The sequence below is a fragment of the Anas acuta genome, chromosome 17 (genome assembly GCF_963932015.1).
Source record: "Anas acuta chromosome 17, bAnaAcu1.1, whole genome shotgun sequence".
NCBI lineage: Eukaryota > Metazoa > Chordata > Aves > Anseriformes > Anatidae > Anas > Anas acuta.
The window spans coordinates 9,502,937-9,517,894 of NC_088995.1; the positions used below are offsets into that span (position 1 = coordinate 9,502,937).

At 40.2% G+C, this 14,958-nt stretch overlaps 1 protein-coding gene across 7 annotated transcripts in view; it reads right to left on the bottom strand.

Moving 5' to 3' along the window:
• Positions 1–1,201: 1,201 nt before the first annotated feature.
• Positions 1,202–14,958, bottom strand: part of CLTCL1 (clathrin heavy chain like 1) — a 36,917-nt gene continuing 23,160 nt past the window's right edge. Inside the window, exons 18-34 of one of the 7 annotated variants that reach the window (XR_011088626.1) lie at positions 13,835–13,957; positions 13,264–13,409; positions 12,687–12,870; positions 11,921–12,113; positions 11,274–11,431; positions 11,017–11,181; positions 10,493–10,600; positions 9,953–10,120; positions 9,722–9,871; positions 8,806–8,937; positions 8,315–8,425; positions 7,555–7,725; positions 6,531–6,752; positions 5,798–5,818; positions 3,563–3,638; positions 3,063–3,195; positions 1,202–2,533 (exon numbers count right to left, since the gene is read on the bottom strand). Coding sequence is in view for 5 of the 7 variants with exons in the window: in XM_068654413.1 (XP_068510514.1) it covers positions 2,418–2,533; positions 3,063–3,149; positions 3,563–3,638; positions 5,798–5,818; positions 6,531–6,752; positions 7,555–7,725; positions 8,315–8,425; positions 8,806–8,937; positions 9,722–9,871; positions 9,953–10,120; positions 10,493–10,600; positions 11,017–11,181; positions 11,274–11,431; positions 11,921–12,113; positions 12,687–12,870; positions 13,264–13,409; positions 13,835–13,957 (2,331 nt within the window). In the remaining 2 variants the exon portion in view is untranslated. The remainder of the gene's footprint in view (positions 2,534–3,062; positions 3,196–3,562; positions 3,639–5,797; positions 5,819–6,530; positions 6,753–7,554; positions 7,726–8,314; positions 8,426–8,805; positions 8,938–9,721; positions 9,872–9,952; positions 10,121–10,492; positions 10,601–11,016; positions 11,182–11,273; positions 11,432–11,920; positions 12,114–12,686; positions 12,871–13,263; positions 13,410–13,834; positions 13,958–14,958) is intronic. The other 6 variants (XM_068654413.1, XR_011088627.1, XM_068654409.1 and 3 more) reach the window with 6 other exon arrangements.

A 14,958-nucleotide genomic window follows, 5' to 3' on the forward strand; every position in this document is an offset into this window, starting at 1 on the left:
TCCACAGTTTAGGTACAGCCACACCGTAACAGCAGGGAGTATACTTCTGGATACATTTTAGAGTGTAAGAAGATCACAGAATTTATAAAAGCCATTACACTTAGCAAGAGCTTAAGATTCCAGGAGACCAACTAAAGCACAACTATTTATCAGAGCTGACAGCCTTGCCTTCCTTGAGAACTCAGTCATTCCTGTAATTAGATTTCTCGACTGAAACAAATTAAGATCCCCAGGCTAGCTCAATTCTCTACAGGTCACGAGCTGTTCTACTATTTAATCCAGCGGTTTACTGTATTTCACCATCAGCTTGTAATTGTTGCTATCAAGTCACAGTAAATTCTCAATTTGAGGGGAAGGAAACTCACAGTCATATTAATTGTCAAGCTTGTCTTCATTTCTAGCTGCCTCACCCAAGTTCCTGTTGACCCACAAAGAACTGGTTACAAAATGGAAGTATTATTTGCCTGGAAAATAGCACGCTACCTGGCTAATTCCTGCTAGGAATAAGTCTAGACGGAGTGCAGATTTGCTTGAACTCGTTAGCTGCTCAGTATTTCAAGCTGAGCCATTGAGTGCTGATCAGTACAAAACCAAGGTTAGTGTGTTACATCAGCACTCGGAGCGCTCTGGCCTTTATTAGAAAAGTAGATAGCACATCTCTTTGCCACTGCAATCACACAGTACAGCAAGCAAGGGAGACAATGTACCAGTTAGAATCATGCTAAAACAGTCTACTGTTACAGATTTCACAGCACTGTTAAGTCTCTACCAGTTGGCACATAAAGATGTTTTGCCCCATTCAAGTAGAACTCGATATGAAAGGTGTAGCTTACCAATACTGCTGCTGTATTAACGTATTTCAGTGGAGCTGACTTAGAAGACTACCTGCAGCATCTCCCCCAGCACAGGACTGAGCTTACACTCTTCCAGTCCTGTGAATGAAGTCACGTAAGCATGTGACCGCCTCCTGCAGCATGACCCCTGCACATGACAACATGTGCTGTCTTCATTGAAGAGACCACAACCCCCTTTTACGTTACTTGCTAAGCCCTCTACGGTATGTGCTTTGGCACAATTATCCCTTGCCCTGCCTGGCATCCTTAGCTGTCACAGATTAAGAAAGCTGATGCTTTAAGTGGTAGTGCATTACTACTAACCAGTCCCCACCCCCAAGATAGGAAGACTAGAACCACACAGTGGATACTGCAGTTTTACATTTATAGTTGGACTTTTATAATATTCAAGATTAGCACAAGATTCATAACCATAAATTATACATTGTTATCTAAGTACATAAAACGTTAATGATACATGTATTTGAAGAGTGGCACAAAGTGATAATACATCCCTGTTGGCATTCTCAAAGAAAGAGGTGGGTGGTAGACACACCATTGATACTACTGCAGCATAGCAGAACTGAGTCACTGCATCTTGTTAATTCAGATGGTGCTGACTCTGCCCACCAGACAGGGTCAGAACATGGTGTGGCAAGAAGCCAATGCCAGAATCAATTAAAGGTGCAAATAAAAAAAGTCAGGATTATGGCCCTCCCTACCGCCTCATTATTTTAGCAGTATGCCCCCCTCCCCAGCCCTGACGCTGTGCTCTTGCATCTTTAGTACTTTGGCAGGCCATGCACACTCCCATGTTCACTTGCCACACATAGCTGAGGTTTCCTTTAGTACCATTTAACGTCAACAAGTAACATGCTCTCCTCTTGATAAACAAAAAGGATCTGGGAAATGTTTGCTCTCTGGCATGAGAAGATTTATTTTCTTTAAGTCTCAGATCTACTCCAGAAAATATAGAACAGACTCCAACAGCATTGAACCCCAACAGCATTATTGTCCAGAAAAGGAAGCTTTCCCAATATTCCTCTAAACATTCAGAGCACAAATATCAGAAAGCCCAATTTCTTTTGCACGTAAGACTGCAAACAAAATGGGGTAGTCAGATGTACATAAGCTTTCAACAATTCATTATTAAGGAGATGCTTCACTGAATTGTTAACAACCCTGCTACTTCAGTAGCTTCAGCTAAAGCTTTAACAACTTGGTGCCAGGCAATTTCCCAGCTGCCTTCAATGGGCTTTGCAAAAGAAAAAAATATGCTCTTCTCCCTGGCCTCAAGCAGTTATTGCTATATGAGTTAGTGAAATAGTGCCTTAACTTCAGACAAGAGTCTCACAATGTCATTAACAAAAGCTGCCTTTCAGAGGTTGAAATGTAACCGGACAATAATCAATAAATAACAGTAACAGGCATCCCGTTGAAGTCTCCTCACTGAGCAGGGCAGCAAGTGTGTTCAGCCAACAGAAAGTCATCTGTGCCTTTAGGACCATTGTACACTTCTTGGAGAAGTTAAAAAGGGACGGGAAGGAAGAGAACAGAGACAGCGAAGGTCTGTCAGAGAGCTAGTTACATATTGAAACCATAAACAGGTGGCTGGGTGAATCCCGGTGCTGAGTATCCGTATGGGAAGTTTGCCTGGGGAGGTACTGCACTGGGGCCTGCTGTTAACATCAACTGCTGGCCTGGAAAAGCATGAGAAAAAAAAAAAAAAAGAGTTAGTTTCAGTACCCAAGGTCCCCAGATGCTAGCTGTACTATGGGACAGAATTATTAGGCTTTTAGCTAAAAATCAGCCACTGTGCAAGCACACACTAGCAAGTTACACTATTACTCAACATGCACCACACAGAGTGGGCACTTAGGCCATCTGCTCTCGCTACCAGAAAACTAAGAAAGCAAGGCAAGACTCAGATGGGAAGAGGAATATCAGCTGTTCTTGATGGCAAGATAAACGTGGCTTGTTTTGAAAAGACCACACTAAAAGCCAAACTGAATCTGTTTAAACACCATGCATGGTCAGAACTCAAAAGTAAAACTATTCAAGCAATTAGTTAGGTCAGTTAGGTCTCAGTCTGGAAAGTGCTGCAAAAGGCTTGAATGTACCTTGATAGAAGATTTGTTTTCATCACTAGGAGCACACATGCCTCATGCATATATTAAATTTAAGTTAACATTTACATTAGACAGTGAACCAGTCACATCCTTCCCTTACCAGCCACTTCTAGGTGCTTGTTAGCAGAATGCCTCTTCATAGGGGCTTCTAAAATAGCAGCACACTTGGACAGCCATGGTTTTTTGGCTGCATTTGTCTTAAAATGGATGAACTAGAAAGCCAGTCTGCCTTTCTACTTGGAAGAGCAGAAAGCAGACACATTCCTCTTAGAAAGGAACAACAGGAGGAATTAGCATGCTCTTTAAGTTATTTCTGGGGTTGTGCACACCTTGGTATCCCCTCTCCTGTTACCATACTAAAAGGCTATTCCTAAGCTAGGGTTCTGAGCCACGTAAGAGGAGTAATACATTAGCTGAAGAGTAGAAGTACTGTAAGAGTGAGATGTCACTTCAACAACTTGTGCAGTCCATCTAGCAGAGACGACCATTTTACTAGCTACTGGAAACCAGCTTACTTTGGAGACAGTCATTCAAGTAACCTCCATAAAGAGAGACCACAGTGGCAATAGGTAATCAATTAAAACCAAGTCTTTCACCTACCAAATACTATTGGAGTGGGTTCAGTTACTTGTTCCTCTTCTTTTCTTAGGCTTTCAGAAGCATCAAGTTTATCCACCTACATTGAAGTGAACAGGAGATGTATGAAGGCCTTGCCCAGGAATTGCACTATCACATGAGGCTTTCAGTGCCTGGTACCTTAGCTATCAAGGGTTCCTTACTGTAGTACATTTTGGAGACTATGGCTGGGAACATGTAGACTGAAACTCGGTAATCCTGCCTTCCCAATTGCTTTTTATTGCAATAGCTGTCAAATGTAGCTGAGAAAGACCACTATTACCTTCAAGCACAGCATTTTTGGGAGCCCTGCTCTTGTTATTGTTCTCTCTATGATAAAGAAAACAAATCAGCTCACTGTACTTCCAAGGATCATCTCAAACAAGCCTAACCTAGTTGTCTACCTAGTTGTCTCTTAACCTGCAAGCCCTCTCCCCTTCATTAAGGGCACTTAGATATTTGCAAATATTCCAGAACATGAAGTTTAATCTTATCTACAACTACAGCCTAACTCTGGTTACAGAGTACTGGTTTAAATGTATTAATATCCACATAGACTCCTTTTAGAGGAAATTCTAGAACCATCACAGGAAGTGGTCTAGTTGTATCAGCTTTATATAGAGCCCAGTGTTGTGCGAAATAAAGCTTTGTTCATGTTAAATCACTTGTCAGAGTGCTATAGTAGTGCAGGAGCTCTGAACACAGCTTTAAATTGGGGGTGGGAGGGTGAGAGGTGAGGGCAGAGAAGGCAACGGTACCTTCCTTCTTTCACGTTTTAAGAGTTACATCTTCCATAAGTGAACCATTGAGACTGAAGGCTGCAAAGGCATAAAATCACACAGCTTCATATCCAGATACAGATAGTACTAACATCTGGGAAAACCTTCTTTTAGCCCAATGCTGTATTTCAGCTGCTCCTCAGCCTCCTTTCCCACTAAAACGATCATATCCAATTTGATGAATGCTGCAAAAGGGGTCTCTATTATATTTTAGACAGGTTATCTGGATCTGTTGCCTAACAGTTTCCTGATTTTTATTTTTAAGTTTGCTGCTCAAATTAATAACTTGAGTGGCAGTATGTCTTAACTCATTCCCTCAGAGCTGTTAACCTAACAGGTTTTCAGGATAGCACTCAGTATTGGTGTTACAAATGTTGTCCCTATTACTGCGGGTGAAAGCAATTGAACGCTACCGCTTTCAAACTAGTTGTATTGCTGTATTTATGGCCTGGGATTCCCACTCTCTCCTGAATTAGAATTTATTCTTTACTGGCCCTAAAGCATTAAGGAATTTGGAACAGAAGTGCAGTTACTCCCTCTGTTGGAGAAACAGCAAGCATGCTGAGAGCAGATACCCTAAAGAAGGGACAAAAACAGCAATTCCAGCAAAGGCTGAACTTTCTGATTTGATGCCTAGAAGTGAAGTTGTTCGAAAGGTTTCCAAATTAACGTTACCATACTTTTTGTACCCAGCCCCTTCTGGGACATAGGCTATTCTATGCTTTCACACCTTTGGTTTAATGCATAAGAGAAAGATAAATTCTGGAGGACTTATAGACTCAGCTGATAAACCAATCTAGTCTTTTGTATTCTTTTGAAGTTAGTCACATGACAGAATTTCAGACACAGTACAACATTTATAAAACCCATTCTCTAATTTTATGTTTGTAGTTAATTCAGACTAAATTAGTTCCACTGTAAACCATTTTCATCATGCAGATTTTCCTTCTGGCAAGTTATCTGGTACTTAGTAAGAGATCACTTGTAAATCCAACCAGCAATTTAAAAACCGTGATCTTGAAGGTAAACTTCACATGGAAGAGTAACAAGTGATCTTGTGTGGCAAGTTTCACCTCAGTAGAGTTTGAGGAGGAAGATTTTAAGATCAGTGCAAGTACTTTCATTATACTAATGGGCAAGACTTACAGGTATCTGTAAAAGATACCTGCCACAAGTTTTCTGTAATTTAGTAATTAGGAGCCCAGACAGTCAAGTCCTCAATTACTTGCTTCCATTTCTCATGAAAAAAGAGCAGAGTCTGGTTGGATTTTCAAGTTGCTTGTGAATAGTTATCCTTTTAGCATTAGAAGTGAACAGAAAATGAGTTAGAGCTAAATTATACTGCTTTTCTGGCAGAAGCTACAGCTAGATTCCTGTAAAAGAATCCTAGGGTATTGAGGGACACAAATGAACACAAAAGAGTTTGAAATCAGAGTGTCACCTTATAGAACAGCCCATCAACCTGCAAGAAAATTCAGAGGGGAATACTTAACATGACTGATGAGAGACAACCTGAAGCAGTCACTTCTAGATTACTGATTTCAACAGAATTCTCCACTGTGATGTCCTACACAACACTAGAGCCTTTTAAGGAAAGATCTTAGTTTAATATCCTGGGGGCTGCTTGAGACAAGCATTTCAGGACCACACATGATCAGAATCTCTCCCTTCTCAGTTCAAGACTAGCTACTAGTTTCAGTACCATACAGCCAGACTATGCACCTGAAGTTCTGTCTTCCATAAACACCTTATTTTCAGCAATTTAGTAATACAGCTGATGTAGGAACAGTGTGTACTGTTACCAAGAGTAGTTTTTGAATAGCTAACAAGAAAACATACAGAGTACTTTCACAGTTATACCAAGTAAAAAATGATGCAAGTTCTCTTCAACAAGTCCTCAAATTCATCAACTATGCAGCTGCTCTAAGAAGCATACAGTTGCTCACCCCCATTGTTAAAAGCAAAAGTTAACTACACCTCTTTCAAGTCCTATGCTTTCTATTTAGAAGTTTAGCTATCTAGCCTGAAGTGACTAAACCCAGAGAAATTCCCAGAGGACTTAGTGTGCGGAATAATAATATTCTAAATACATGCAAAGAGCTTTACCTGGTTTGCATAACACTAATTGCCCAGCAGACTAAAACACTCAACTTCTTAGCCTATGCAATACTCACTTTGGTAAGGTACTCTCTCATCACTTGGATGAAATAAGGCATTGCAAAGTCCATGATGTTATGCCTCCATGCCAACTCAAGGACTACATCTGGGTGCAGCAAGTCATAACACGTGAAAAGGCAGGCTGCAAAACACTCCTGCTTGCCTTCTTCCAGGAACCACTGAAGCAGCTTCTCAGCTAGTTCTGCATCTTTGGACTCTGCAGCATACTGCATAGCATCCTAGAGAAAAGGACAACAGTTAAGCTTGACCCTTGCCTGTGAGTTTGTTGTTTTACACCTTATGTATATGAAACTGCTAGCTAGACGAGCCATGTATTTTGCATACCATGAAGTTAGTCTTTCACATCACCACATATGTTGTGTAGGAGCTAAGTTACAGTATACACACTCAGTTAAGTCCTCTTATTCCCAGGCAACCCTGGTGCTCATTTTAAGGAAAGCCTGTTGTATATTCAGTTAAGTACTTGAAGTGGCCCAATGAGATTTTGCTTAGTTTTGTAGCAGCAAAGATAAACTTTCTGGTATCCCACCTACTTCACAATTAGACATTAAGGATAACCTACAGCAGAAGGAACTACTGCATCAACTGCTTGGTATTTGGTGAGACTGAAGACTATTTGTCAGCTTTCCTACAGAACACTCAAGAACTGGCTCATGTGAAATCACTACAGGCTTAAGTGCTATACCACTCTACTCATGTTTCATCTCTACCCTATATGGACAAAGTCTTTAGGACTACACGGAACGTTCTGCACTGATAGAGAAAATTGTACAGATGCCTTTGATGGATATAGAGAAATCTCTGAGTACAAGACAGCATTATCAAATTAGATTTAAGGTCTACATTTGAAATTGCAAGCTGTTCTGCTCTAAGATTCTTCTTTCCTTAAACTTCAAGGGAAGGGCTAAGACTCACTGGAACCCCGGATTTGAAACTAACAGAATGCATTCAGTTTCCAGGAGCCTATGCTTCAGAGATCAGACTCTTTGACAGTCAGGGAGAAAAGCTGTGTTAACTCACCTTATACAGATGGTCTTTCTTGCATAGCTCCACACTCTGTTTCCAGCGGTTGTTGCCCTTATACAAGTATGCTGCAATACGCCTAAATTCAATTAGTTCATGCTTTTCCAGACGCTGAGCCAGTGTTATGTTATCAAAGTTGTCATAGGCATCAATGGAAGCTCTCAAACCCTGTTTGAAATAAAATTGTTACCCATGCTTCCAGATGATAGTAGGTGAGAGCTACAGGAGAAAAGCATCCAAGGATGCTTCACAAGTGCTTAGGTTATACCAGACAAATGTTGATGCTATGGCTGGCTACAGCTTCTTTGCCCTGCATATTTCGGGCAAGTTTGAAACAGTTTTTCACAACAACTTTCTCCTCCCAAAGACTATTTTTAATAAAGAAAGATTTTAACTCTGTTGTACAAACTTCACTTTGCAGACTAAATAGAATAGAAAATCTTATCTTACAAATTGCAGTCAATGGGGCCAGAAGCAAATTTGTTTACAGAAGTGTTGTCTACTGACGTACATACCCAATGCGGACCTTTGAGAAGTCTTGTTCTGAGAAAAGTAACTGTGGTATCTGCTTTGTTTGCAGGTTATCAGATTGTGACCAAAGCACCCCATGGTCCAAAGGGTCTGATTCTATTCCCTACTACTGTTACACTGCAGAAGTTTCCTTCTGCTCAAGGGAATTACACCTCATCAGCTGGGAAAGAACTAAACCATGACTATTTTTTTGATCAGGCCTACTGGTCTCTTTTGTGGGGCTCACCTGGTAGTCTTCCTCCTCTGTTAAAAGGTTATTTAGAGCTTCATTAACTCCTTTGTTGTTGTGGTTCTGGACTGAACGCAAGTAAGGCTTTACTAGAAGTAGCTGATTAACCTGGAATTAAGATATTTTCAATACAAAATTAATTATACTAGTTCTGACGCTTGATACTCCTGAAACAAGTTCCCATTTCTTATAGCAAGTTTATGGTTACTGTCAGGACTGTGTATGCTTACTATCAGAACTACAGAAAAATCACATTGCATTGTTGCTGCAAGTAAAATGAAACAGCCTCCTAGGCCAGTTATGCTAACTCTTACAGTGCTTTCCATATTAACCAGGATCGGACTGTTTCTTAGTCCTTCATACTGCAGGGAAAGCCACCTGACAGATGCCAGCCCTTTTTTTCTCCTCTTCAGACAGAGAGTAGAGTGTCAGACAGAGAGTAGAGCGCATGGGGGGTTTTCTGTTCACCCACTATATCCCAAACTCACCTTTGAGAAAAAATTGACTGTCCTTGTATGATCCAGTCGTGGAGATAATACAAGGAGAAGATCATTGATCAGCAGAGGTTTGTAGTCCAAGTAGAATTGCAAGGCTTTGTAATACAGCTCCACATTGGCCACCTGCATGGTTACACATTAGTTAGTATTTCAAATGCAAGTAAATCTAAGGTGCTTAGTTTGGATCACTTAACTCAGCAGAGAGTTTATCTGACTCTTAAATAAAAGCTTAAATTTTCTTCTACCGGACAGTAGCATTACACTTACATGCAGAATTCCTGTTGAATCTCATGACTGCTTCTAGTGTCAGCTGCTTCCAGATGGTGAAGTTACAACCTAGCAGGAGCAGTTCAAACCAATTCTAACCCATCCACGGTTAAGAGATCCCAGCACTGGCAGCCCACTAAACTTAATGTGATCATGTGTTTAACTCCTAAAGGCTGTAAACTTAACCACTCTTAAGTTGTTGCTTTGACTAAACTATTCATTAATCCCCCTATTCTCCACTGCATTCATAGGACTGCCCAGCCAAATTCTCCCACTGAAATAGCTGGAAACATCTGCAAAGATTTTTCAAGAAATGTTACAACCTCAGACTGAGGCAACAGTCAGGTCAAAGATATTGAGGAGGTTGTGCCCTTGCTTGTGACCTATGATCCTGAACAGTCCCTGAAAACATTCTGTGCTATAGGCTGCCACTCAGCAGAACATGCTACACAACAGAAAACAAAGGGTACAAGCTTAGATTAATTCTTGTGCTAAACTGTTTGGATGATTTGTTTTAAATACAGCATGAAAACTGGATAGTAGTAGCTCAAGCAAACTTAAGTGGGGATTCTGTTGTGCCTTTTTGCCTCAGCTCTGAAAGAATCTTTCAGCACCTTTATTCAATCAACTATCAACTTGCCTTGGCAATTATGTCTTTAAACTGCCCTTCTTTCCAGGCATCGGTGGGATGATTCATCATTGTAATTATTGCATTGTCATACTCCTCATATTTGTCATAAAGGAATACGAGTTCTGCCCAGAGATGAGCCTGTTCTGCAGCTCTGAGCACCTGATAAAACAAGAAGACAGTCAGTTTGATTCATTAACAGCTTCCCTACTTCACTTGCAGTGTAGTTACTTTGCTGCATACCTTTGGAATATTAACTCGAGACCAAAAGAGCTCCAGATGTTCCCTCATTTTCTGAGGCTTGAATTTAGAGTATAAGATGGCAAGTTCAGTAAACATTCCCATGTGAGCACGCTCTAGACCCAAAGCAGCTTCCAAAAGAGCAATCAGTTCTTCAAAGTAGCCACGATCCTGGATATTAGAAAAATAAGGATTAATTGAAAATTCATAACCAACTAGCACTTAAAACTTGCTAAAAATAAAAAGCTTATTTATTTAAATTCAACAAACTTTTCTCTCTAAATTAGAGTGCTTAGTTTTATAAGACACTATTCGAATAAGGCAACAGAACTGTAAAAGAAGGGACAGTGAAAGCTATTACCCATCCATTTACTATAAAAAGTTTGCATGCAACTATTAGGAAATAGAGGAAGAATAAATTCAATTCACTTCTGCAGTCATTAAAAATTAGTCCCACAGGGTGTCAGGTTTTAGCTGGGACCACTTTATTAGCAGATACAAGTATGCTGTATAAATTTTCTAGGACATGAACAGTGATCTAACCTGATAGTAACTAATCAGCTCTTCAAGTTCATCAGCATGAATGACTATGTGTAAGCCACATATCTGTGCCAAGCGGAATTCTTTTCCATCCACACACGCAAAGCATACCTGTAATGAGAGGCAGCAAACAGTCAGTTCACAGGAGAATACTGCAATGCTTATATAGACCCCATATATTAGAGGAGAAAGTTAATTTGCAAAGCTTTAACAAATTCATGGCTCCAAATAGCTATTACTGTAATATTTGCTCTAGAATTAAAATCTCTGCCATTCATTTTACACTATTCTGAAAATAACCTTTATTATCTTGGGAAAGACGACAGTTTATGAAGATACATATGTGCTCTGTAGCCAGAAACAGCAAGTCACTATCAGAGATCATCACAGATGATTATGAATCAACTGTTCTTTAATTCCCACATTACTGACAAAGAAAGGAGTCCAATTATGCTCAAAAGCAACATGCTCAGAAGCAACAACAGAGCGTTTTCTGCAGATTATTAAAAACCACAAGTTTTAGTTACCTCCTTCCAAGTCCTTGTGCTGTTGGCTTTGCGGCCACTGTCCACTGCTGCCTGATACTCTCCGAGGTGTACCAAGGTAGATGCCAGGCGAGCAAAGTTAGACACGTTGTTATAGAGTAGTTTTGCTGCTTCATACATCCCTTCTTCGTAACAGCGATCACCAACCTGGATTAGGAGTCCAAGGTAAACAAGGGTAACAGCAAGAATCAAGTCAGCCAAGTAGCAAGTCAGACATAGGAACTGTGATCAAGACATACCTGCTGTATATGGGCATTATTAGGGCCACTAATAAACTCCTCCAGTTCTGAGAGACGATTAGTTTTTGCCAAGGCAAAAATAAGTTCCGTCTCTACATAAGACTCTCTAGCCTTCTTCCTGGCCATCTGTAAGAACTTGACTAGGTCCTCCCAGTTATCTTGAAGAGAGAAGAGATATTTCAGATCCTCTATTTAGTTATTTTGTCTTGCTCTCCTTGCTCACATCAGGTAAACAGTTGTCACCAGTATGCTCAATAGCAGTAAGTCATCTGCATCTGAGTTAACGTATACTCTGCTAAACAGAGTCACCTTCATATAAGGTTGAACTTCTTGCAACTATCCTAGAATTCAATTGGCAAGCAATTCTGCCACATACAGCTAAAATCAATACACTATACTCAGTTGTATTTAGACCATAACGGTACAAACTATCTTCACGGGAAGGTCTATTGCTGTTGTAGCAAAACAGACAAGTTTGTTGACAGGACTCTCACTAAACTGACTCATCCACTCCATAGACTAGCTGGTCCAATTTATTCTGAAACGGAATTTGCAAATCTCAAGAATCCTTGCTGCTCAAGGTAAATGAAATAATCCAATAATAATCTTACCCAAGCAATCTTAAGTTTGAAGATAATTTGGCTTACCGTTTCTATTAGCTGCTTGAACAACTTCCATGTAGGCAGATGGATCATCTGCCTTTATGTAGGAGTCAATGGCTTCTTTCACCAAGTCCTTCTGCAGCTGTGCTCTGGCTAGCTGGCTCCATACTGCTGGTTCATTACATCTCTCTGCAAATTCATAAGCACGGTCTAAATTGCCAATGTGTTCAATCAGTACCTGTTTGAAATTGAAATTGCAAGATAAAAAATAAAATAAAAATCAAAGCCTTGTAACATCATCCTTTCCACAAAACTCTTCCTTCAAACACATAGATTGTTCTAAGTAAGCGATACAAAGCTAACTGCTTTTAGAAAAGCCCTTTCTGTCCAGTGAAGTAGAGCAGCAAGAATAAAACTCCTGTTGCTATCATTTATCCTCTACCCTGAAGAAGTCAGTATTCTGGCCTGAAGACAACGCCTAGTAGCATTTGATTCTCCTGCCCCTTTCAGGTGTAACTCTCCAAGGCAGTCATTCAGAGTCAAACGCAGCATGCACACAAGCATGTAGCACAACACTCAAAAATCTTTTTATTACTTTGAACAGATCTGCATCTGAACTCATCACTTTGAATCTGTTTTGTTATTCTTTGCACGTATTCCCACTTTTTGCTACAAACTGATATAATTTAGGAACCATACTGTTAATTGATTCAAGTTACAACCGTTCCAGGAGAATCAATGTAACATTACACTTTTTTCCATTTTCTCTATTACTAGCATTCTATATGTTCATGTAGGAACCACACCTCACCTGGATTGCTGAAGTATTAACATCAAATTTTCTGAATATAGCAAAGGCTTCTTCATATAGTTCATTACTGATGGCAATGTTTGCAATATCTGGGGCATCATAGTTATCCAGTCGATTAATGTACTCCATCACGCGGGTGCGGTCAGCCTTGATGGCAGTCAGGATCAGCAGATTCTGGAGATTCCTTTGGTTAACAAAAGGCATAGGTTATAAGCAGGTGTTGTGCACTGCTAAAGTGACACATATCGTACATGCAACAACAGCTGCATACACCTTCTTGCTGTTGATAGCAACAACCTCTAATTCCCAGACTGAGGAATATTGATATTTGCCTTCCATATGAAATTGCTTACCGGTGTTGGTGTTTTCTTTCAACGCATCACTGCAAATTGAATAGCATGAACTAGCTCTGTATTCAAATCACAAAGAACCTTAAGTTCTCCTTGTTGGCCTGCCTATTCACGTATAGAAGCGCTTAGGTCTTGGAAGCAAGAAGCCCACAAAGAAGTTGGGTCACTTCACAACCTAAAGAGATGCACTGATGAGGCTAAATTTGTGAACAAAGCTCTCTTCTTACCTGTGTTCACTGAATACAGAATTATCCAAGACAATTTTTTCCAATAACTCAATTAATTCATTAGGCAGGTCTGCAGTCATGAAAGCTTTCACAGTGACAGAAACCTCCTCTGGATCCTGCGTCTCTGATAAAGCTGTTTGGACCACCTGGATTTGAACGTGGGAGAATATTAAGCATTTTTCCCAAATGAGATATTTACCAACCCATTACAGTGAGCTACAAATTAAGGCTTCAGAACTTAGAAAGTATTGTCATACCCAGCAAGAAAGAACTACTTCTGTACTAGACGTACATATTAAAAGTCACACCTTGGGACTGCACAGGGAACAAACTCACTAGAGACCCATTCTGTCCCGCGGGTTGCTCCATGGGACAGAACAATATCATCTTACTGATCATTAACGTTTTCCGACCATGAAGCTCTGAGCTAATACTTGCCACTCAAACTCTTACAAACTTTTGTACAACTGAGATGAGGCCTCAGAGAACCTTGTGGGGAAGACAGCTACTTCAGTGTTACACAATGGTTCTGAGTTTTCCTTATAGTGACAATTTACTCTTTGTGCTGTACCTGGTCAATAAGCTGCCGCCTGAATGGGTTGTTTTCTTCTAAAACATTTGCCCAGAGTTCAGGGTCCTTCCTGCGTACTAGATAGCGAGCCTCACTCTTAAACAGTGAGTTCTCATTGCAGACCTGAAGGAGAAGTTGCAAAAATCGGAATTAACATCAAGAGTTAGTACCACAAGACAGGTTTAACTAGCTGAGTCAGACAGTCTAAAAAACTGACTAGAACTAATTGCTGACCAATGCTAATGCCACAGACAAAGTTCTTACCCAACCTCTGATCTGGAAGGCTCATGGAGAAGGTCTCCAGCAGAATTCCTATAGCTTCTCTTGGTTTTGCCCGACAAAAGTACTGTGACAGTGGCTTCACAGTAACTATTTGCTTCTGTTTGAAGTGAAGACCTGCAGAAGCCTGAAGAACTTAAATTTTAAATCTAAGAAAGGGAGCCACTTGCTTGAGCGGTGTTAAGCAGTGAATTGAGGAATGGTGTTGGTGATTAAAGCCAGAAATAGGTTACCTATTTGGTATCATTAACTTTATGCTAGAAATGTTCAGAGTAGCAGGTGGCTTGGTTTCCCCTGTTAAAACGTTAAGGGTACAGAATAAATATTGGATTTCCTATAGAAGAGCAACAAGTTGTTATGAGTTATGACCCTATTAGTGCCACTAATTTAAATGTCCAACTGGAAAAGTAGAAACCTGAAGGCCTATTCGGTCTTCTACCAATAGGTCATGTTCTGTTAGTATCAGAATTAGCTCTTGAAATCTCAAGTACTTCGCTGTAAGCAAATTAGTAGTAGCACAATTTTCCTTTACATTATACATCTATTAGTTGCCTAGTTTCAGGAGTTGAGCCCTTTCCCAGGAAGGAGCAATGCCTCCAGAATAGTTCTCACAGGAGGAAAAGCTTTCATTTATGACCTGAAGCACCCATTCAGAACATCAGCTCAAGGAAGAAACTGGTACTGACAGGTTTTTATGATTAATTGGAAAGTTAAAGCCTATCCTAACAAAGTCTCCTATGGAAACAATTCAGAGCCACTTTCATATTCTGAAGCAAGAAACAAGCTGAATATAGCCAGCTACAAAGGAGGTATTGCTTCAAAAATAGTTGCTTCAGGCTGAAAAG